Raw genomic sequence first — 22,106 nt, forward strand, 5'->3', positions numbered from 1 at the left:
AGTGACTGAAACAATACAAATTTAATCCTCAAATAAATTTGAGGCGACAGCACAAATCAAGGTCGAAGCCAATTAAACGGGAGGACGATAAGAGCAAGGTGACACAAAAATGAGCCGCATCAAAGTTTCTGGACGGGCCAAAACGATGACGGCGTGTCAGCCTGCGTGGGAGTGACAGTTTGTGAGAGTCGGCTGACTCGCCACGGTCCGTGAGAGCCAGCTCACGCTTGCAGGCTCACGAGTGCTATTTTGCATGATGAACACCAGCCTCGTTGCCGCACTGACTTGAAAGCACGCTGATGTTAAAAGCATATTTCCTGAACACGACAACGTACTCAAAAATGACTCGAGCCTCATCAAAAGCGCCAGTCGGGAATCGATGACATCATTGAATTCAAAATGTTCTTTTTTCAATATGACTACTCAGTATTTTGTCTTGAGTCCAAAATTAAACGGTGTAAAATGTATATCAAAGCCATGTAAAATGGGTGTATTGTGTACTGTATTATGAAAATAGTTTCAAAGCAATGATTTGGGCCAAATTCGACGCTTTGAAGAACTCCTAAAGGTAATTTGTCCCAAATGGCAGCATCAAACTAACATAGCTGACTTCCTGATCAGTCTATTGGACTTTTTCCTACATTTTATGATGAAAGACATGTTCACCATATTTCATGAAATCAATGAAATCTGTTTCAAGGGTAATTCTTTTTAAGATTTCCAAGCCACTATTTATAGTTAATTCAAAAAAATCTAATAAAAATAAATAAATAAATTAAAAAAAAATCACCAAAGTGTTAGCTTCGGCCTCCTTTACAAGTTGAAACCAGTTAAGACCGTGCAGACAAACATAGAAACATACCAACACATTGTTTCAGTTAGGCTGCGCTACGACTACGACGTGGGCGCGGCTAAGGCGGTATATGAATAGGGATGGTTTTGGAAAAGATAGACCTTCTTCCGCACCTGGCTGAAAAAGGCTCCACAGCTGTGTCCTCAATCTTCTTGGAATTCACTAAAGAGCTCAACCGATGCCCAGATTAGATGCCTAGGCAAGAACGTGTCACGATTTAACTTTAGCCATCCATCTCATACCTGCTTCCAATTGGGCCTGATTTTATCCAATTTTCTGGGAGAAGTGTGCCCAAGTACTAACTGCGGAATTCATCCAAAAATAGCCACGTTAAGCCAAAATGGCTGACAACATGTTCAGTTTCAGGCAAGGTCCTCCAACCCATTTTATATGTTGTATTTTGATAGACCAATGATTGATTAACTTACTTTCATGTCAATCCGTAAAACTGAAGGGGGGGTTCAAGTCACAGCGAAGATGTAGGCCGCTAAGTTAGCTCAACATGTCACTATGATATGTTTGGGTTCTGCTTTAACGTGTTGCATTACATCAACGGTTGACCTCATTGAGTGAGACAGCGCCCGATTGTTTACACAATTGTCTGTGCTGTTAGTATGGCGGCAAAAACGTGCCTTTACTTTATTTTGTTGAAATCAAGTCACGCATAAGCGTGAGCGTAGTGAAAGAGATCCTTCAGAGCGCCTCGCCAACCCCGTCGAACTGTGGGAAAACATTGGAGACTGCAACATCCATTCACGGAGGACAACGCTAACATTTTCCATGCCGTCCGGCGTGCTAAGTGAGAGGACAGCAGTGCATCAGTCGAGGTCACAAAGGTTGCCTTCTGCTCTGCTTAAGCATTTTTCATCGGCCCTCCTGTTATGCCGAGGGTCCAATTGACCCATTTTTTTAAAAACATTTATTCCGCTATTTTTTCACCAGATAAGCAAATGTTTCCAAAGGCCTTTCATTTTTTGCCATAAGTGACGTCGTTTTTCCAGGCGCAAAGGCTTACTTTAAAAATAAAAGAAAATGTTAATAAGTTTGAATGTGTTTAAAGGGTGTGCAAGGGGTCAAACTATCGGGTGAAAATTGTTTGTAACTTTAGTGGATTTCGAACACCCCCCCTGCGATAAACAGGGGCACTGTATGTATTTTGGGGTCAGACCGATTATTCGGCCAATATTACCTCTTAAAATCAGCAAAAATCTGCAGAATTTCATTTTAATTTGTTTTTACACTTAAATATATTACAACACAAGACAAAGCTAACGACATTCTCCTCCTTGGGGTCCCCACACCCAAAAAGCTTGTGGACAATGATTTGACATTCAACAACACTGGGATGAAATTGACCAAAATAGCACGATTGCCGTTTGTGAGACTGGAAGAGAAGAGCAGCATCAGCTAATGTGTGGAAGCGACTCCTCACAGCCACTCAACCCGTCTTCATTACTATGACGTTTACGAGGGCTCCACTGTAGGTCAGCACATCCCGTCTTATACGCAGGTGATTAATCCGTGTGGAGTTGGGGAGGGACCGTGGCCAAGGCCAATCTCTTTTGGGGGCGCTGGCCCGTGTCTGATGAGGCTTTTCTATATTCTATACATTTAAATGGCGGCGACGCCCTCTGATGCCGTGTCACCCCCGACCCGGACGTCGTCGCTTAATGTACGCTGCCACTTGACGACACGGATCCGCATGTCAAACATGACAAATTTATGCTAATCTGTGCCAACAACACAATGGGGCTAATAAAAAAAAAAAATCAATGCAATTAAAGTGTTAAATAAATATACATTCAGACAAAAAAAAACAAAAAAATTTTTTTTAATTAAAACTCACAGAAATATTTCGTTGGAGATGAGACATCACAACCCACAATTTATTTATTTATTGGCGGGTTTCCTTTTTATGATGTCATATGTATGATTGAATTTTTTTCTTCTCTATTACTGCGTCTTATACTTTCTAATTTTATTTCTTTAAAAAAATGCCATTCAATAAGGAAAAAGTAGCTTTAAGTTTAATCAAATTATTTTTAATCATTAATAAAAAACATTTGTGATTTGACAAAAAAATTGTTCACTATTTAAAAAAGGAAAAAAATAAACCATTATATTTGAACAACCATTTGACAAATATTTCAAGTTAATTCAAGTTTGATTTTAATTGTGCTGTGATTTTTTTATCTTCTATTCAAATATTACAATTTTACTTTATTGATCTGAAAAAAGGGAAAAAATATTTATAAAACCAATTTAGTAAGTTAAAATAACTAAACAACTAAATACAATATAATAATGACAATAATAAATAAAACAACCTCAAAGTAAAATTCACCATGTACGAATTTGTTTCACACATTGTCATTAAAAATACTTTACGTTGATAATTATTAATTTAAAAAAAATGGAAAATTATTTCAACTTAGTCCAAGTACATTTTTAAATAAAAAAATACATTGACAAATGAGTAAAATAAAAATTATTAAAAAAAAGAACTCAATAAAAAGATATCTTTGGGAATTATGCATTTTTTCTAAACTCCGTTTGCTATTAAAACTGCACTCAGCAGAATTTTCCTCCAAAATATCTTTACAATTGACTTCATTTGACCATTTTTGACTCACACATCTTATACATACACAAAGGGAATTGTTGCAAGCCTCTGGAAAGTAAGTTCAAGACTGGAATCGGGTTTGAATTTCCTGCACTCTCTCTCTCTCTCTCTTTCTTTTTTGTCATGCGCGTTCTCATTGTCGCCTCAGAGTCTCAACCAGAAATTTGAGCGATGGAGAGTACTGAGATCAGACTAGAAAAGTGACGCACAAATGACTTTTTCTACTCCAAAGGTAAGAAGTGATGATATCATCATTTAGAATCTGTATTTTGCACACCAAGAAAGGAGTGTGCAATTTCATTTTTTGGGTGTAGGTGAGTTGCAAAGAGAAAACTGAAAATCCTACGAGTACAGCTTTAATGTTACCAAATCATAGAGCAAAAAAGAACAGCTGGTTATAGCGCCACCTGTTATTTTGACTTTCACTTGACCTTTTATGTGGACACTCGGTATACCCAAAATAAAAAAAAAAATAATGTAGCCTTACAATAACAGCTTCAGACATGGCCTGCCAAATTCCCAATAAATATGACTTCATCAAAGACAGAGATTTACTGTAAAGTACCCAAAAACTAAATAAACAACCAGTGGAATTATTTTTTTTTTCATTTCCTTGTAACCCTGCAAAATTCCGCTGGGTGTGCGCAATCCCGACTAGGCTCTGCCTTGTGAGAAGTTGCAGGATTTTCCCGTAATCACGAGCAAAAGAGGGGGTAGCCCTGCATGGCCGTGAGAAGGCGACATCGGCTGTGTGCTTTTCTTTATTTGGTCAGAGGCAACACAGATGTGCATTAATGCATCTGCACACACACACACACGCACACACGCGTAGTAGAGGGGCAAGACAGGAAGTAATCATGCTTCTGCAGCGGTCTCGGCAACATTCCCCAAACTGTGCTGAGATATTCCAAACTCCCTGAGAGATGGAAAACACACACAATCCTGTCCGTTTTTGTCCATTCATTTATAAACATGCACGTGTATGAATGTGTATGCGTCAGTCTAGCAAAGTCATGTGTGTGTGCGTGTGTGTGTGCGTGTGTGCATGCTTCTTGAGCTAGCAAATCAAACACCAATATGATTTTACAGCCTGCATTGAGGCCATTTGGATCACTTATTATTTTTGGTCAAGTGTGTCATTAAATTTCAGATTCAAATTGACTTAAAGGGGAAGTAAAAAAATAAATAAAATACACCCATTTTTGAGCATCTTGGTTTGGGTTGGTAGTTGTTGCATTTTGAAACTTTTTATCGATTGAAAATGACATCATAGTTCCTCAGGGCTCAGGTAACAACCAATGACGGCTCACCTCTTGTCTGAAGCTGAGCCATGCTTGGTCATTAACGGAGCCCTGAGCACATATGATGTCATTTTCAGTCGACAGCATGTGGCAGAATGGCCGGCCACTTGGATGTACAAAAACGGGGGGATTTTAATGCTTAACTCATGTTCCGCAAACACATTATAAATCCGTATGCTGTGGTTAGAGCAGGATTATCATAGTTTTGGCTTTTTCATTATTTCATATTGACTTTATTCATAATTCAGTTAGTTTGAATTCGTTTTTAGAAGAGATTCATTAGTTCTTATTAGTTTTAGTTTTGGGGAAAAATGCTTAGTTTTAGTTTAGTTTTTATTAGTTTTAGTATTTTGTAACGTGGCGTATTTGTCAGAGGTGCCATTCTTTTAAAGATAAGTATGAAAAACTCAAAAAATGCTAAAATTTGAGAATGTTATCAACTTATTAAAATAATGCTGAATAACCATGAACAAATAAAACACAACAGTTTACTTAAACTGATGTGCAATAAATCCAAGAAATGAGTGCATTAATGCTGCTTCTAAAGTCAAAATGCAGATGAAACACAGAACATACTGTAAATGTTGCAAAACTTAGTGGTTATAGTCTACGCATCCCTTTTGCAAAGCTATTTTTGGTGACGTTAAAAAGATACAAACTAAATCATGCACCATGAAACTACACTACCCATAATACTTCAGTTTTGCATCATAGATTACTGCTAATGCACTTGTGTGGCAAGACATTGTGAGTATGCAGCCGAGACGAATCGGTAATTCAATTTTTTTTTTTTTTTTTTTTTACAACGATGCATATTTTAAGCAGTTTAAATTGATATTATATAGATTTTTGATGAATCCCTACTATTTAATGAATTTGAATGTTTTTGATTAATTCTGAACACAGCCACATCCACAGTTATAAGAGGGGGTGCACATTTTCTTTATTTGTTTAATGGAGCTGTGCATGTTATAGGCCAAAAGTTTGGAAATCATTTATCTTGGTCTCATGATGTTTACATGTTAAAAAAAACAAAACACTTGGCATTCAAACAGGGGTGTGTAAACTTTTTATTTAATATCCACTCTTCGATGAACTTGGCCATGAAGTTTTTTTTCCTTTTTTTTTTTTTTATTTATTTTTTTTTTAAATAAAATTATGTAATGCAAAGCATCAACAAACGTCCTTGACTGCGAGTTTGGACTGGGCCAGATGGGACCTCGCAGCTGCCAAACAACATAGCCAAACCAAACCAAGCAACCAGGATCACACAAGCCACTTCCCCGGTCAACTACTTCTTCCTACCAAACACCAATCAAACACAAATGTGCGTCTCGCTGGCCTGACGAAAAACAGCCTCCGGGAGAAACCACAAGTCGCTCTCAAAGCTAGCATGGCGTTTGGTAATGGCCGACTCTGGGGACACGCCCTTTGTCGTCTCAAAGCTCCCGCACACCACTCGGGGGTCCGTGACGATCCTCAGGCCCCCATGACACCACTTCCGCCCGCTGCGCCCACAGGATTGAAATTAAGAGCCGGGGCGACATGGCATGGGTTTATTTAACTAATTGAGGTGCTCAGACGAAGGATGACACGTGAGACGTGAAGGCTCACAGATTCCACTTGCCGGGTGTGTTCGAGCAGGGCAGGGCAAACTGTTGCGTGCTAAAAAGGACAGATGGGCCGGGTAATTTGGAGATAAAGTGGAAAAATAGGTTTAAATGTGTCCATAAAATATGTTGTTTTAATAATCAAATAATGAATCAATGTTTTTTTTTTAACTATTACTTTATTACTATATCATATGTGATCCTCCAGCAGGAAATCGAAAGTCGTACAGTTTTTTGGCTAGAGCTCAAAAAGCACGTAAAAATGATCAATTTTAGGATATGTGATTCAAACACCAGCAAAAAGGGAGGAGATCAATTGCTGTTGGAATTAATGTGAATTTCTGACCTTAACACATTGAAAACATGCTTTCCTTGGGACATCTTCATGACATTTTCAGGACAAATGTCAGCAGAACAAAAAAAAAACCTAATCGGCTGCTGCCTCGTGCAAGACAAGGGAAACTGCAACAACAAAAATCTTGGGCTTGTCTGCAGCCCCAGAATCAATTCAAATATACTGTATGAACCAAAAAAGGCTGTAATACAATCCCTCTTGGAGTAAACAAAACATCCTAGTTGCTCGGCTAATGCTGAAAGACCAACTGTCATGTGACACTTCCGGGGACAAAACAGATTAATAATTCTATAATAATACGATATATAAATGAATAAATGATATAAAGAATGTAAAAAAAATAAAATAAAAAAATAAAATGTTTTCTCCCTCCTAATAATGATTTAAAAATGAAATTAAAACAACAGATTTTAGAAAAGTGTTTGGCATACTGCTTCGCCACAAGCAAAAAAATTACAGAAAGCAAAAACAGAGTGACAAACAAAAAAGAAAAACACAATACAAACGTGTGGGGACACCACCATCTCACGCTCAAGCCCTTTTTAGACTAAATAACACGCACCAGCAGCTTGACAGTACCTCAAACGTGTGTGCATGTATTTATGACCCGCAAAAATAATGAAGAAGCACTGATCCATTACTGGGGACTGCGTGTAAACCAAAAGAGTGGGAAATGGGCTTGGACTGAGCGTGTGTGTGTGTGCGTGCGTGTGCGTGGGCAAATGACCGCCAAGGCACGGTCATGAATCTGCATGCGTATGCCCGTGAGTGTGTGTGCGTGTGTGTGTGTGTGTGTGGCTTTAAGGCCAAAGCACATCTGGATGGGAATTAGGGTGAATGAGGTGATAAATCAAAGATCCACCCCTGGTGCCCGTGAAGCTGCAGTCAGTGAGCATGAAGGGCATCTCAAGACATGCGGTGTCTCCTTGTAAACCTGCAACTCATCTCCATCCCGCTCAAAAGACCCTCGCTTTAATTATTATTGCTCTTTTATTCCAATTCGCCCCCACAACCCCAAATACAGTAAAGTTCAGCTAGCACTCCCTTTCGGATGCACAAAGTGTACATAGTATGGATAAGCTTCACAATCTGTTACATTTACAACTTTTGAAATGAAAATTACAATGAGACAATATCGCGTTCTATGGAAACTATCCTCAAACATTGGCGGAAAAAGTCAAGCATTTGGTTTATTTTCGCTCTTTCTGAGATGCTGTAAAAATGTGTCTAATTAGGAAAGCAGTGATAGTGAGAGGGGCAGAGCAAGCTTAACCGGGGGTTGTTAGTGGAAGCTACAAGAGTACTCGCAGGCGGATGTACATGGACTTCAGATGCGTTTTCATTTATTTTTTAAAATCAAATATGTAAAAACATTTATTTTTGGTTATATTGTCAGTTGAGTTATTAAAATGTTTTGAAAAATATAGGCAATTAACTTTTTGGATGTAGTGCCAATTCAATTCATTTCTTGTTGTTGTTAATGGTAAGGCTTGGTCCAGATTTTTTTATACTGTAAATGTATTTGAAGTTTCCATCCCATCAAAACTTGCTCTCTACAAAATATTGAGTGAAAAGTGTTTCTCTTTTTTGAAAGCATGTCCCAGTTATTCAGTAACCTAGAAAGAATATGACATAATTCAAATTATTATAACAAATGATAAATTGTGAAATAATTCTATAATATGCATCTCAAATGCCAATTAAGGCCTTTATTCTTTTGGGCTCGACGGACACTCTTCAATCCATGAGAAACCATACTATTTTGGTTAGTGTACATAATCCATATAAAACCCTCACCTTGGCCCTTATCCTTAAAGTAAAAGCATGTACACATTTTTTTTTTATAAGCCGATCATAATTGCATGAAGATCCGCCCCCAAAACTCAAAGTGCTGACGGGAACGCGGCCAACAATCTGGCTGCTGGCTCGCCTTTTTACTTCACATCAGATTGGTGAACTTGTCAGGAAGTTGTTTGTGCGGCTGCGTTTTTCTTTGCAGCGTTTGGTGCGCGTCGCTTTCGGGCTCGTGCGCTCAGAACGGAGGCCATGAATAATGAATGAACGCCAAGGCGGCGGCTGCAAGCCGTTGCAGTGGAAGACTTGGTAGAGGATTGCTTCGCTCAGCAAAATTTGCATCGTGCATTGTTCATGCGTGCAACCGATTTAGCATCGCAACTAATGGCATCTCCACGATGTACAGACGCAGCGAAGGCAAACGTGCTTTTATAATAATCACATTATATATCCATATGCCCTAATGTGTGTGTGTGCTCAATGCTGACTCAGCATGCTCTTCAACGTAATGTAACTTCAGCCTTTATCAGGCAAGGAAGCATATTGCTGACTTAGATGGCTGGTAGCCCACATTCTGATTTGAGTTGATTACAGTTTTCTTAAACGTAACACAATAACAAAGCCTCACATGAGCATTGTTGATGTGTCTAATATACAAGGTTAATTTTGATTGCAATTTAAGGAAAAGTCCATCATTGGTGGAAACCTGGAAATAGCCAAAATGATCATAATATGGTTGCTTTAAAGCAAAACAACAGGCTTTGTTAGTCCTTTTCAGCATGTGCTCTTTTTGTTGGTATAATCACGATTCAGAAGCATAACAAATTTCATGTTCAACTAAACTGGCTTTGGAGGTTGGATTCTATTGGAAATTCTGGCGGACACTTAAACCAAAATGGTCATTTTAAATCAAAATAGCAGGCTTAGTATGTCCTTTCACTTTTTGTGGGTCTCCACAATTCATATGGTGAGCAAAATTCCCCCCAAAAATATAAAGGTATACATATTTGAATTTGAATTGGATGTTCCCAAATATGCGTCTCACCTCTCTGAGCAGGGGGTCACTAATGGAGCTGAGGTTGACCGCGCCTTCGTAAGTGAGATAGTAGAAGACGTTGAGGGCTCGAGTGGCCTCGGGCCCCTGCTGCTTGTAGCCGAATATCAGGTCAATCCACTGGTGGAGCTGGCATGACACAAACTCGCTCTCCAGAGCCTGCAAGACAACATTACATCAATCGTACAATCCTTACAATCCCTGCAACAATCATTAGCTGGATCCCAGGAGCTCCACGTGGGAAGTGTACAATGCAAGTCAAAAATCGACTCAGGAAGCGAAATTTTAAATTTATCCGAGAGGATCCAGGTGTTTGAAGAGTTGGAGGAAGAGGAGCTTGTTTGCATGACCATACAACGCAGCTCTTAGGATCATTGGGACACGCAAAGCCCCTCCACCACAGTAAGGTGACGGCTCATGGAGGGGATACATGGACGACGAGCTCTATGCTCAGAATGCCGAAAATGTTGCGCCTGAACGACAGGATAGGCAGTGCAGACGAGAGTCTTCTTTTTGTCTCCTCAAAGTGATTGGATGGAACAGGAGCTAAAGTCCTTATTTCATAAATATATTTATTGTATTTTTTTATAGTGCTGTCAAGTGATAAATTTTTTTTAACCAATTAATCACAAAAAAATTCCATGATTAATCACGATTAATCACATTTTCAACTGCTATTTTTTTGCGAAGCTGATAACAGTACTTGAATAATATCTTGGAATTGATGCAAAATCACCAAATATGAAGTATATTTAATTCAAAGACTGTTCTAATAGCTTTCTTGGATTCTTGAATACGATCTAAATGCAGACATCTTTACAGACATTTATTTTCAAAACATTTCTCAAAACTGCCCACAAGCGCCACACTCCAGCAGTGTTAGTTTGCAAGGCCCAGTGGGAACTTAAAAACAGTGTTTTGTTCTGAGACGTGCTAAAGACAGCTAATATGGCACAATATTTGCAAAGTATGCAAACTATTTTTTAAGTCAATCAAACTGAGTTAACAGTTAAAATATTTAACTGCGTTAAAATTTTTGGGATTAATCACCCGAGTTAATGCTTTCATTTTGACAGCCCTAATATTTTAATATAATCTCCCTATATTTCAGCTATCCAAATTCGCTGGCGAGTCTGAAATTTATACAGGGCGATGTCTTGATGACATGCCGATGATGACGCGACAGATGTACGCCATCGTCCCTAAACATGTTCATCATGTCATTAGCGAGGAGCGGTAATTCCTTAAATGTCGTCAAGTCCTCGGAGAATGTCAGCAAGCCAGTCCCGCGTGCAACCTGCCAATAATTTCTCTAACGAACACAAAGCACAACGCGTCCATATCTGATCATACAAGGGAGCATCGGGCCATTAAAGGAACTCTTGTTGTTCATTAGGGAGACATTGCGAGGCCGCCGTCTTTGTTCTTCCCTCTACTGCAGAACACCGAGATGCTTGCCGCTTTGCCTCCTCATTAGCCAGCCAAGGAGGGGAAAAAGCATTTATGGCGGCCTCGTAAAAAGAAGGCAATTGTGTTAATTTGTGTAAAGCTGTCGGCGCCACAAAAGCCCCTCTAAGCACGACCAAATTAGAATGAGACAGCCCTTGATTGTCATTGCTGCCTTGTGTCACATTAATTTGCAGCAAAACATTAGGCGGTGCTGCACTTAAACTGCAATTTATATCATTTAAATTTTTACGGTGGAGCTGCTGCGCATCCCTCACTTAAATGTGACTTTCTGACAGCTCATTCCGCTGCTAATTCGTCCCCAATCTCTTAATTACTTGCTCGCAATCACATAAGAAACTGCGGGGAGAAAACAAGAGTGCAACTCAGGCACAGAGCAGCTTTTTTTTTAAGCGTATGCTTTTTTTTTTTTTTTTTAAATCACTTTCAAAAACTATTTCAAAGGGAATTTTTTTATGGTGAAGTAACCCTTCATACAACGTGGAAATGCTAAAAGAAATCAACTTTAGAATAGAATTCTTGAATCATAACAGTTATTTTTTTTTGTACTTAAGTCACTTTTTTTAAAAATTTGGAATACAGTAGCAATAGAAATTGATGCTATGTTATATTGTGTTCATTCTTTTTAATTTCCTTTCCCCCAGAACCAAGAAAGAACCCTTAATAGGACATTTCAAAACATAACCCCACAAAATTATTTTCAAATTAGTGTGACTTTTTTTTTCTTTACGCAAGTAACTATTTCAACATTTTTATGTATTCAGAACCACTTAAGGGCCACTCAACTGCAATTGGGGAATGCAATTTCACAGCATTTAGATGAAAAAAAAAAAATATTTTTCTTGTTAGTCGGGCTGTGCAAGAATCGGTGATTCGAATGGGGAGTTCAGTGGACGTGGAAATGTGAGTATCGACTCCAAATATTTGCACTCGGATCAATCTTCTAATACTGTTGGGTGCCCGTAAGTGGATTAGTAAATTAGCCAGACGAGCTTTAAATAAATTGTCAGGGTAGGGTCAAGGAAGCACATCTCAGCAAGTGTATGAAACCTTGTTGTTCACGTCTCTCTCTCTCGCTCTCTCTGTCTTCCCCCCGCATGGAAATCACTCACTCACTATTTTAAGAGTCAGTGTAACACCGGGGCCTCCAGCCAGTATACATACAAGACTATCTTTGTTTGGAGTCTGTCATAGGACAGAGAAGGATGAAGCTTTGGAATTTCACAAGACTAGATCTCTTGGATCGAAAAGAGAAAGTTCATGTGAGACCTGGAGAAGATTTTGTGAGACAACAATTACTAATTTAAAAAATATTGCGCAGAATAAAATAATTTCAAATCAATTGAAAACCTAAATCGTATTCCAATGAGTACTTACAATTAAAAACAACCCATCATTTACTATGCTAAAATTTTCTTTGCCCAACTACGACGGCTTGCTTTAGCTAATAAATTTGCACGTGTTTAAGACTGGAAAAACTACAGCGAGACTTCTTAGTATGAGTAGTTTGGCTATTATTTTAAGTTACTTTTTTTTTATTTTTTTTTTTATCAATTTAAAACGATGCTTCTTCATGTTACGAAAAAAAAACTATGAAATATAAGGTACAGTGAAGCGAAGTAACGCTAACACTTGACTGTATGCCAGGTTGCGTGTGTTGTGTTGAAGGAGCAGAAGGTTTGGGCCAGATAGCAGATTCCTGAGGTGGGATCGAGTGCCCCCATCACTAGAAAGCATGCGGGATTATTGATGGGCCAATTAGTATCCAGTTTGTGTGCCACCCTCATCCACAGGGGCTGCTGAGATAATTAATGAATAATTTAGCAGCCTTTATGTAAATCATGATGGGGCTAGGGGGGGTTAGAAGTCACCACAATCCCAAGTTACGATTGTTTCATATTTGACAAAGTACACGGATGGGACTCACATTTGTCATCGGTGGGGCGATTACCTTCACAAACAATAACCTAACTGAAATATCAAAGTATATGCATGATATGTTATTTCACAAACTGACTTTGGGTGCTGAGTGTGTTTATTAATTCCAGGTGGCGCTATCAAGACAGTTTTGTGGTGCCACGCCCATGACTTCGGCCGAAAACATTTTCGTACCTGGCTGAACATGGCTGCAAAATTTGGTGAGTTTATGAGTGAGTGAAAGCCTACAAAGTGTCTTTATTCGGACCAAGAAGAATAACTAAAAAGAAGCAATGCAATTATGAGAGTTCAATTTCAAGCATTTGGCAAAATAACCAAAATAGAGCTCTGGGTCCACATGGGTTGGAGCTCCACGTATTGAGGTCTAAATATCCTTTAAGAGTCAGAAGTGTCTTTTCCAAAATCTAAAGTCCGTTTTTTTTTTTCCTTTCAGTCGTTGAGCGGGGCTGACTCACAAATGCCAATGAAAACACACCAAAAAAACCAACATGCCCAGACTGTGTCAGATTACTTGAATTATTTTCCCCTTTGAAACATAAAGCATGTCACCACACACAAAAAAAATCCTCGAGCGCCCCCACACTCCTTAAAAAAAAAAAAAATAGAATAACAAGAGACTTCAGCAGACGGACACTTTGACTGAGTCGCTGTCAAAGGCCGACACTTTACAGACACCATATTTTTATTTTTTTTTCTAAAGACACAATATCCTTCCCATAGATGCCAAGATGTTAAGCGATCAGTTAAGCAGCTGGCTGAAACTTAGTTTTTCTTGATCGTGATCTCAAAAACGTCACCTTAGAACATTTTTTTTTTTTGTTAGGAGACTTTTAAGCCACGGCTGTCATCCTTATTTTCTTCTCAAAAGTCTGAAAGGCCACCAATGGGTCTTGGTGGGACGTTTTTATGTTTGGTTGTGGTTTGTGGCTTTCTCATAGTCCACACTGAGTGGGATTTACCTGAACAAGGTGAAGCCAAACACTTTGGACTCTAAAATCCATTTGAAAGCCCCCTAATAAGTCAATGCACATATCTGCATACAAATAGTTACGCAGGTTCGACGAGTAATTGGTTGCACATGTTTCATGCGCTGTTGTCAGTGCTACAAATGTTTTCGTTTTATATTGATTACAGAAAGATGAAGCTAACACGGGTCAGGTGTGTATACAGAAAACATGTTTTATTACGACGTGTTTTGAAGGGGCTTCTTGGTTTCCAACACAGTTGCGTTCTTGGCGTACGGTGCCCCCAATTTTCTATTTGAGTCTTCACCTATTCAATATTTTTTTCCTCCATTATTTGCTGAAAAACGATGCGGTTTGCTCTTTTTGTGTTCATAATAGACAAGTATTGCTTTGGTACCGTCTTGCCGCATTTCATTGCCAAGCAACTATGTTCGAGTGGCAGGGAGGACATTCATTGCGCTTTTATAATAGAAAGACACCATTTTGTGCCAATAATATAGACAATTAAAAAACAATCACTCATGGATCTTTGTGAATAGCGGGGTAATAGTCCATCTGATTAAGTCAGAATATGTCGTAGTTCATCACAAACCGATAATAGCGCAGTCATAAGCGACATTTACAGAAAATATTTCGACAAAAAGAATTTTTATTTGCTGATGTGCTCGCAGAATGGCTGAGTCGACAATTGTAATTGTTAGATTTTTTTCCCATGCCATGTTTCCTCATTTTAAAAATTGGTGCGCGTGAACCCCACTTTATAAATTATCCGCTGAGTTGTAAATAACTAGAAAAAAGGTTCATCTCTCATTTTCAGAGCCAACCACTACTTTTCAGTAAATAACAAAGGATAAGTTTACAAAAGTAAAACTCAGCTACTAGGTGAATTTGCGAGTGCTGAAGCGCAACTATCTAAGGGTTCAGTATATGTAAATCCAAATAACCAAAATCGGCGCAATAATCCGTTAATTCTTTTGAATAAGTAAAACTGCTCCCTTTTGACTTTTCCTTCCAGGTCAGCCTTCATTTTTTTTTTACCCCACCTTTTCCCTTTCTTTCAGTCATCCGATCCTCTGGATCAACTCCCTTGGACTCGCCCCGGCTCGAAGGTTGACAAGCGCTCTGATTAAAGGGCTTATTAACTTGCTGTAAATGAGAAGCCGACAGTCATCCCGAGAGCCTGGACCGAGGGGCCCGCCTCGACACGGACGAGAGGGGGTGACGTAACAAGGAGAACTTCGGAGCAGCCGTTTCCTTTATTCACATGCAAGAACCGCAAATGGGGTGGGGCAGGGGGTTGAAACCCCCACCTTCCACCTTCCAACCCGCTTTGCTAATTAGACGGGTCACAACTGCAAGAGTTGTGGCCGTGGGTCAACGGCGGCAGTCATTGGCAAACTGAAACCCGAAACCAAACCTTCCACCGCCTTCATGCACTCGAAGAGAAGACTCATGTGGAAAAGAATCCCAATGAGCAGTGATTGGGCCAGTATCTTGTCAAAACAAACACGTCACGTCAGGCCAGGGTGAGCTAAGTGGTCCAATTTACGGCACAGGACAAGCGGGTAAACAACGCTGATTGGGAAGTAAATGGGCGAAACTAATGGCACTGACTCAACGTCTTGGTTTGGTTTGATTTTGGAGTTTAAGGAGGTAACAAACACTGATGTTAATCCTGCACATCTAGAACATAAATAAACGGAAAAGAACTGTACTGTTTACAAGAGAGTTACGATGTTACGGAGGCGATGTAACCTAAATTGCAACATTTTTTGCAATCCCTATATTCCTACGCTTTCAACAATAAAAACTTTGCAATTTCTGAAGAAGTTTCCAACTTCAGTAAGAAAAATCCCAAATTATGGGACAAATCCTTTCAAACGGATTTCAAACCTCCTTCAATTCACCTATTTTTTACGGTCATGTTCTATATTTTCCAATTCATGTCACAGCATTTCAGTTAATTTACTTAGTACTTATTCAGCAACAACAAGCTCGACCGATTCGTTGAATGGATCGTTCAAATGATTCTTTTTGATGAACTGATTCAAAACATTCAGTTCACTTAACTGTCATGCCCACCACCACCTTAAATGCTGGCAGCCTGACATGGGTATAGTTGCTACGATCCAGACCACACCTTGTCAAGTGGGTGTAAGTGAATTTGTTTTATTTTTTTTAACTTTATTATCCCGCTTACTCCTTAATTGCGATGTCAACTTACCCATTTCAGTCTCAAACTAACATTTTCTCGGCTCTTGAAGTGATGAATTATTCCATCTAATTTTTACTCCACAAATGTGATATTAATGAATTTTTGATACATCATTACATTTGCGTATTCGATATGTGCTGCTTATGCAAAGAAACTCTTTTAGCTTATTGCTGGCAACTCTGTGAGCTATCGCTAAACTGTGCTAACGGTGCAGCTAGTGCTTAACGTTCTTGACTTCCAAAAAAAGTTCAACAGAAGCCAAAACAACTAACAAGACTTGTCCGTTGAACACACGGCGAGATAAGGCCAAAGACATAGGAGAAGAGTCCGGGAGGATTGAAGAGAAGGACAACATTAGCGAGCCGTTTTGTCAGCGGCAGTAGATCAGCACATTTCTCAGGCTCGCCGTCTGTGATGTCACCGAAGGAGACGAGTGAAAAGGCGGAGGTTGGCGGCGGGGGGGTTACTCGTAAAAAGCGGTTAACATGTCCTCCCCTGCCGTACGAAGATTCTCCTCCGGCGAGCGCCGTCTGACATTAGCCAGATCACCGCCAGCGCCTCACTACACTGCCCCGTTCCCATCGCGCGATGGTGAAGAGTAGATTAGCGTGGAGCTAACGGGGAGGGCTACTGACACTCACTCAGTCAGCGCTTAAGCACGTCTTGCGGTGGTTTACCTCAACTCACACGTGCGTCCCGGTGGAGAACGCAAAGAAGCTGGTGGGAATGACATTTATGCACAAGGTTGGATAAAATGGGAACGTAAACAGACGTCACATGACGCTTCATCATGAATCGCTGCCGGTGTGAGCGTTCGGTAATGTGTGGAAAGAAATGTGAGAGCTACTTTGGCATTATGTAATAAAGTATATCAACTTGTACAGGAGTAGCATTTGTATATGATTTCGATTCAAAAAAACTTTTTGAAAGCCCAAAATCCCACCCTCATTGTGTATTATGTCAAATCGAATTTTCAAGATACAAATGCTCTAATTTACACAATCCAAGTTTCTCTGCCCATGACTTGCCAGCTCGGCCGGCCAAAGATTTGCCATTTTCAAACTGCAACACATACTTACGACACAATATTAGATTTATTTTTAATTTGGTAATTGGTCCACTGGATGTGCCACATCTGCAGATCAGCTTCACTAATTGTAATTGTAAAGTGTATTTTTTTTAACGAATGAAAATACAGAGGTATTGCAACCTACAAGTGATCCGATTTGAGTTTTTTTGCAAGCACAAAAGTATGACCACTTGACAGAGGCAGCAAATTTCTCAATAAGCAGCAGGTAGTAATAGATTGTCTGCTAGCTTGATGCTAATCCAAGGCACTGCATCCTAGAAGGGCTAACAAAACAAGAATCAGTGTAGCCGTACTTTTAAGCCATTAAGCGCTGGATATTTGAACACAAATAGTGCTGCAACAATTGAAGACAGATAATAAACCAATTCTGACAAATATATACTTTTTATTCTCTGCAAAAAAAAAAACAACTAATATTACTGCTGCTTAGTGGTTCACTTCGTTGGTCAACTCGTGTCTATCTGGAACTGAATAATTGCGTTTCCACTCATTACAAAGTGCAAAGATACTTTTTGAAACAACTATTTTGGTTTATGATTAAACTTGTAAGTCATGGCACCACTTTTATTCCTCGCAGTTATTGGTAGCTGGCTGTCAATGTACATCAATCCATCACTTTCCAAGCCACATATCTTAATTGGAGGGGTCACTGGGACCTGGAGCCAATCTCAGCTGACTTTTGGGAAAAAACGAAGAAAAAGACTACAACCTGGACTATAAAGAAATACACTTTAGCACTCACACTCTCACTGAGTAAGAACTGATTCCAGCAGCAGTGACATGGTGTGACATGATAGCCGGGCTGCCATTAAAAGGTACGGTAATGTGGTTTGCGTCATGTTAATATGACATGTTTCCGTTCACGCTTCAGCTTCTTTGTGTTTTTTTGTGTTTCAACAGCTGCAAAGTGCACCAAATGCTCCCAAAGGAGAAAAGCAAGTATGAGATGCAATCACAGAAGATAGAAGGTATCTGCTTAACAATGTGGCAACGGGTGGTTAGAGACGAGACGGCGTGGGTTACAGCGCATAATTTGAAATTGGACCTGAATTTGGGGGCCTCTGAAGTCGCCCCAAAAAATAGCAGTTTGAATGGATGTTGTGCGTTACGATATATGGCGCAGTGCGATAGCAAAAGGTTGAATTATGGGTAAATAACGAGCAGGAAGCATGTATCCAGATGACTATGTTTCCCTTAAGTGTCTCAATTATGAGGACCTACACATCCAATACCAAGCGACGAGCTGACGGAGCAGACGAGGCCGCCATCCGGTCACGCCGTCAGCGCCAAAGATATTTTGGAAGCCCGTTGGGTAGCAAGTTAGCGGGTGGCGAGCACCCCTCGTCAGGGTGTGGAAAGCCCGTTGACGACTCATTGGGAAATCTGCCTGCCACAAGAGCAGATATATTTATGTGACTCAAACATGGGGGATGTGTAGGCAGTGAGACTTGATTGACAGCTGACAGTTTAGCAGAGCGTGGTTTCATCTCATTCAGCAGAGATGACTTGATTTGTCATGATTTTGAAGGCACGATTTCATTCAAATTTGGGAGCTTTGACTTGGTTTTATGATAGTGACAGCTTGACCATGAAACAGACCAACTCATCGTCCTTTGGGAAAGACTGGGAAAGACCGAGAGTACAAATGTGGGATGTGTGGGATGAGTTTTACGACTTGGGACAGGAATGGTAACCCCTCTTTTACCCTGGGAACATTCTTTGAATTATTATTCATCAGTGCCTGGTTTAATGAATCCAAAACACAAATAATACAATTCAAATACAGAAACTTATCCTGAATCATCTTTTTTTTTTTAATTTAGGAAAATACCATTAACCCTGTCATCAACCCCCCTAAGGTTTTTGTTTTTTAATAAAAAAAAAAAAATATTAGCCCTGTATAATAAAATACTTGAAAATGGCTAGCAAAAACAATCAAAAAGGATGTTAATAATTAAACAGTTAGTGAATGGTGTTGTTCCACCAATTTGTGTTCAAACAGTTGTTGCGTAAAGGGTTGGAAAATGGCAACTATCGATGCTAACCATTAGCATGTCGCTGGGATTTTCTTTGAAGATGTTGGCAGGGTCTGTTCTCAAGGCAACAAAGGCTCCTTGCTGCTGTGTTTCCAAACGTGCGCAGTGTATCTGTTGCAGCAGTCATAACTTGTGCTGGATTACTTTTATTGCTCGGCGAGCAGCGCTCGCAGCTACAAAAACAAGCTGCCGTTTGGCACGGCGGTGACGACGACCCCGCCACGTGCAATCCTTTACTCTGAGAGCCTTTTAATGGCCTCTCCAGATTGGACCTTAATTAGCTGTTAATCATCTCGGGCTCATAACCGCAAGTGGAGACAGCGGGCTGGAGTGTGTGTGTGTGTGTGTGAGTGTGACTAAATCCTTGTTGCGGTGAGGCCATTAGCGGGCCTGGCAGCCAAAGTGAGCCAAACAGCCCATTAAGTCCTTCACTCTTCCGTCTCTCCTCAGTGCCGCGCTCATCCCTCTCGCGACGGTGCCAGCTGACACCCTCAAATGCCAGCGATCTGTCACGTGCGCAAGCCTGTCCACCCACGCATCCGTACCTCAGCTTCATCCTTTGGCACCATTTGGGTTTTACTTTTTTTTCCACATTAAAACCAGGGCACCCTCTTTTAAGGTTCTTCTCACAATGCTATGAGGAGCCACCTTTCACATGTCGTTCATGTTCAAATGACCAGACAGAAAAAAAATCCTTTGTTTTGTGATGACATTTCAAGATATGTTTCAGGACCGAGCAGTGGTTGGTACGACTGTTAATGAAAGAAAAACTCACACTGGTCATAGAAATAACTTCAATCTGACAAAAGGTAAGAATATTTTAGATTTTTTTGATCATGTTTAGTGTGGTACACACCATGTCCCCAAACAGCACAATGACTACGCTTTAAATAGGATGAATGACTGATTACAAGTTTAAAGACACCTGATGCTAATTAGAGGACACACCTTGGTCGATATTGTCCCAATGGACAAATTATTTTCAATCATTTCTGAGTCTCATTATTTTTGTCTAAGCCCGCTTATGAGTTTTTGGTTCAAATAATTTTGATCCACAATTCAAAAGCAATGTCTGATCTATTGGTTAATTTTCCCCATTACTTTTATCAGGCTCCAATTACTTCCGTCATCACTGTGTTTTGTTTTTCATTAACAGAGGGGTAGCAACAATTTCGTCTTTATCATATTTATCGTATCTACTCGCTGATAGCGGCGACCATTTGTAGGTCTTTTGAATTTGACGTGGGCTACACAGTCAGAGCCCACAAAATACATTAGTGACGAATCCCTGAAGAAACATGAAAAGAAGGTCACAGTTGAAGGAGACAGGCTTTACGTCATGGATGCAGACAATTTGGGATATACCGGACAGACCAAGAACTACATGAACAGGAACATACTTGTACCTCCTTAAAAAACAAACAAAAAGGCCACATTTGAAATAACACCAATAATATAAAGGATATATCTGAAAATATTCTGTATTATTTACCACTAAATACCTTTTTTATTCTATACTAAATATGCAAGCATTTTCGGGCTTTGAGGCGGAGAAAAATACGACACAAAAAGCATGCAGATGGAACCCCCGCTCCCGCGCCCCACCAAAAAAAAAAAAAAAAAAAAAAAAACAAGACACTGCATGATTAATGATCGGGGTCTGGTCATATTAACTGGCTGGTTAGCAGGTCCCAGTGGCCACAAACATTGAAAAGGCTGAAATTCCTGCTCATAGATGGCCACAATGCACACTTTTTGAGTGACCAGTGAATTCATTCTCATTCTGTTCCTCGGCGGAGAGGAAACCTTCAGTCGGAAGCGAGCGGCGAGGCTTACCTGCCGATTGATTCGCACAAACTCCTCTGGGGTCTTGGCCCAGGGGGGCAGCTCCACATCAGAGACCGTAGTGCCGTCTTCCATCACTCCCAGGTTGTAGGTGTTGGCATTGACAAACATCTCAGGGAGGTAGTAGAACTCCGGAATCAACTCCTGCACCGGTAACAAAACAAGAACATTTGACAACGCAAAGTGTGAGCTGCCATACTGGGAACATTGTCAACTAAAACTAATTCAATTCGTTCCATTAAATGTTTGGCAAGTTGCTGCCCATCTGCCTAGAACTCTATGAGAGGTTCATATTTGGTGGCCATTGGCTACAATCTCGAGGGCACGTAGATCTATAAAGGAAACGTCTAAAATGGGTGCAAACCAAGCAACCAAAGAGCACATTCCTTGCCATGTATGACTGTTTTATTTGCCTGTCTCAAACAACACAACATATTCCACATGTACAACGACAAAATGAAATCCGGTTATGACAGCAAGACGCGGGCCGTTGTCCAACGCTAACAAAGCGGAACTTGTAGTATAATGAGCGTAAACAAGTGCAGACAAAACTGCCCTCGAGTGTTATTGTTACCATACCACCATGCTTCTCCAATTAAGACGGCGCGATGAACCACGGTGCCTCGCTGCTTGGCCCAGATGTGTAAACAAGAGCCGTGATTAAGGTGGAATTTATACACAACTATGCGCTAAACTGTGAACATCAAAAGAGATGACATTTTGCTTTTACTCTTATTTTACTAAATAGGAAAGCTAGTTTTAAAGTTATGAAAAGAGAACAAACCCAACGCAAATCCTTTGGGAAAATAATTACCAAAATTCAAAAAGGAAAAATGACACGTTCAACAAATCTAAAAGCAATTCAGCTGCATCAGCATTTACTGCAGATGAACTCCAGTTTTGCATGTTTTTATTTGTTGTTGGCTTTATAATAACGTCACCAAAGAAGGGTATCGGTGA

General features: G+C 40.0%; 1 protein-coding gene across 6 annotated transcripts in view; it reads right to left on the bottom strand.

The window, feature by feature from the left end:
- The window catches only part of lrba (LPS-responsive vesicle trafficking, beach and anchor containing), a 199,502-nt gene that overhangs the window by 22,497 nt on the left and 154,899 nt on the right, over positions 1-22,106 (bottom strand). For all 6 annotated transcript variants that reach the window (XM_088302311.1, XM_088302310.1, XM_088302314.1 and 3 more), the window contains 2 exons: positions 21,138-21,290; positions 9,582-9,749 (listed from right to left, as the gene is read on the bottom strand). In XM_088302311.1, coding sequence (XP_088158437.1) covers positions 9,582-9,749; positions 21,138-21,290 — 321 coding nt within the window. The remainder of the gene's footprint in view (positions 1-9,581; positions 9,750-21,137; positions 21,291-22,106) is intronic.

The sequence above is a fragment of the Idiotropiscis lumnitzeri genome, chromosome 8, assembly GCF_059441095.1.
Source record: "Idiotropiscis lumnitzeri isolate Australia: NSW breed Sydney's pygmy pipehorse chromosome 8, RoL_Ilum_1.0, whole genome shotgun sequence".
In the NCBI taxonomy this organism is placed as follows: Eukaryota; Metazoa; Chordata; class Actinopteri; order Syngnathiformes; family Syngnathidae; genus Idiotropiscis; species Idiotropiscis lumnitzeri.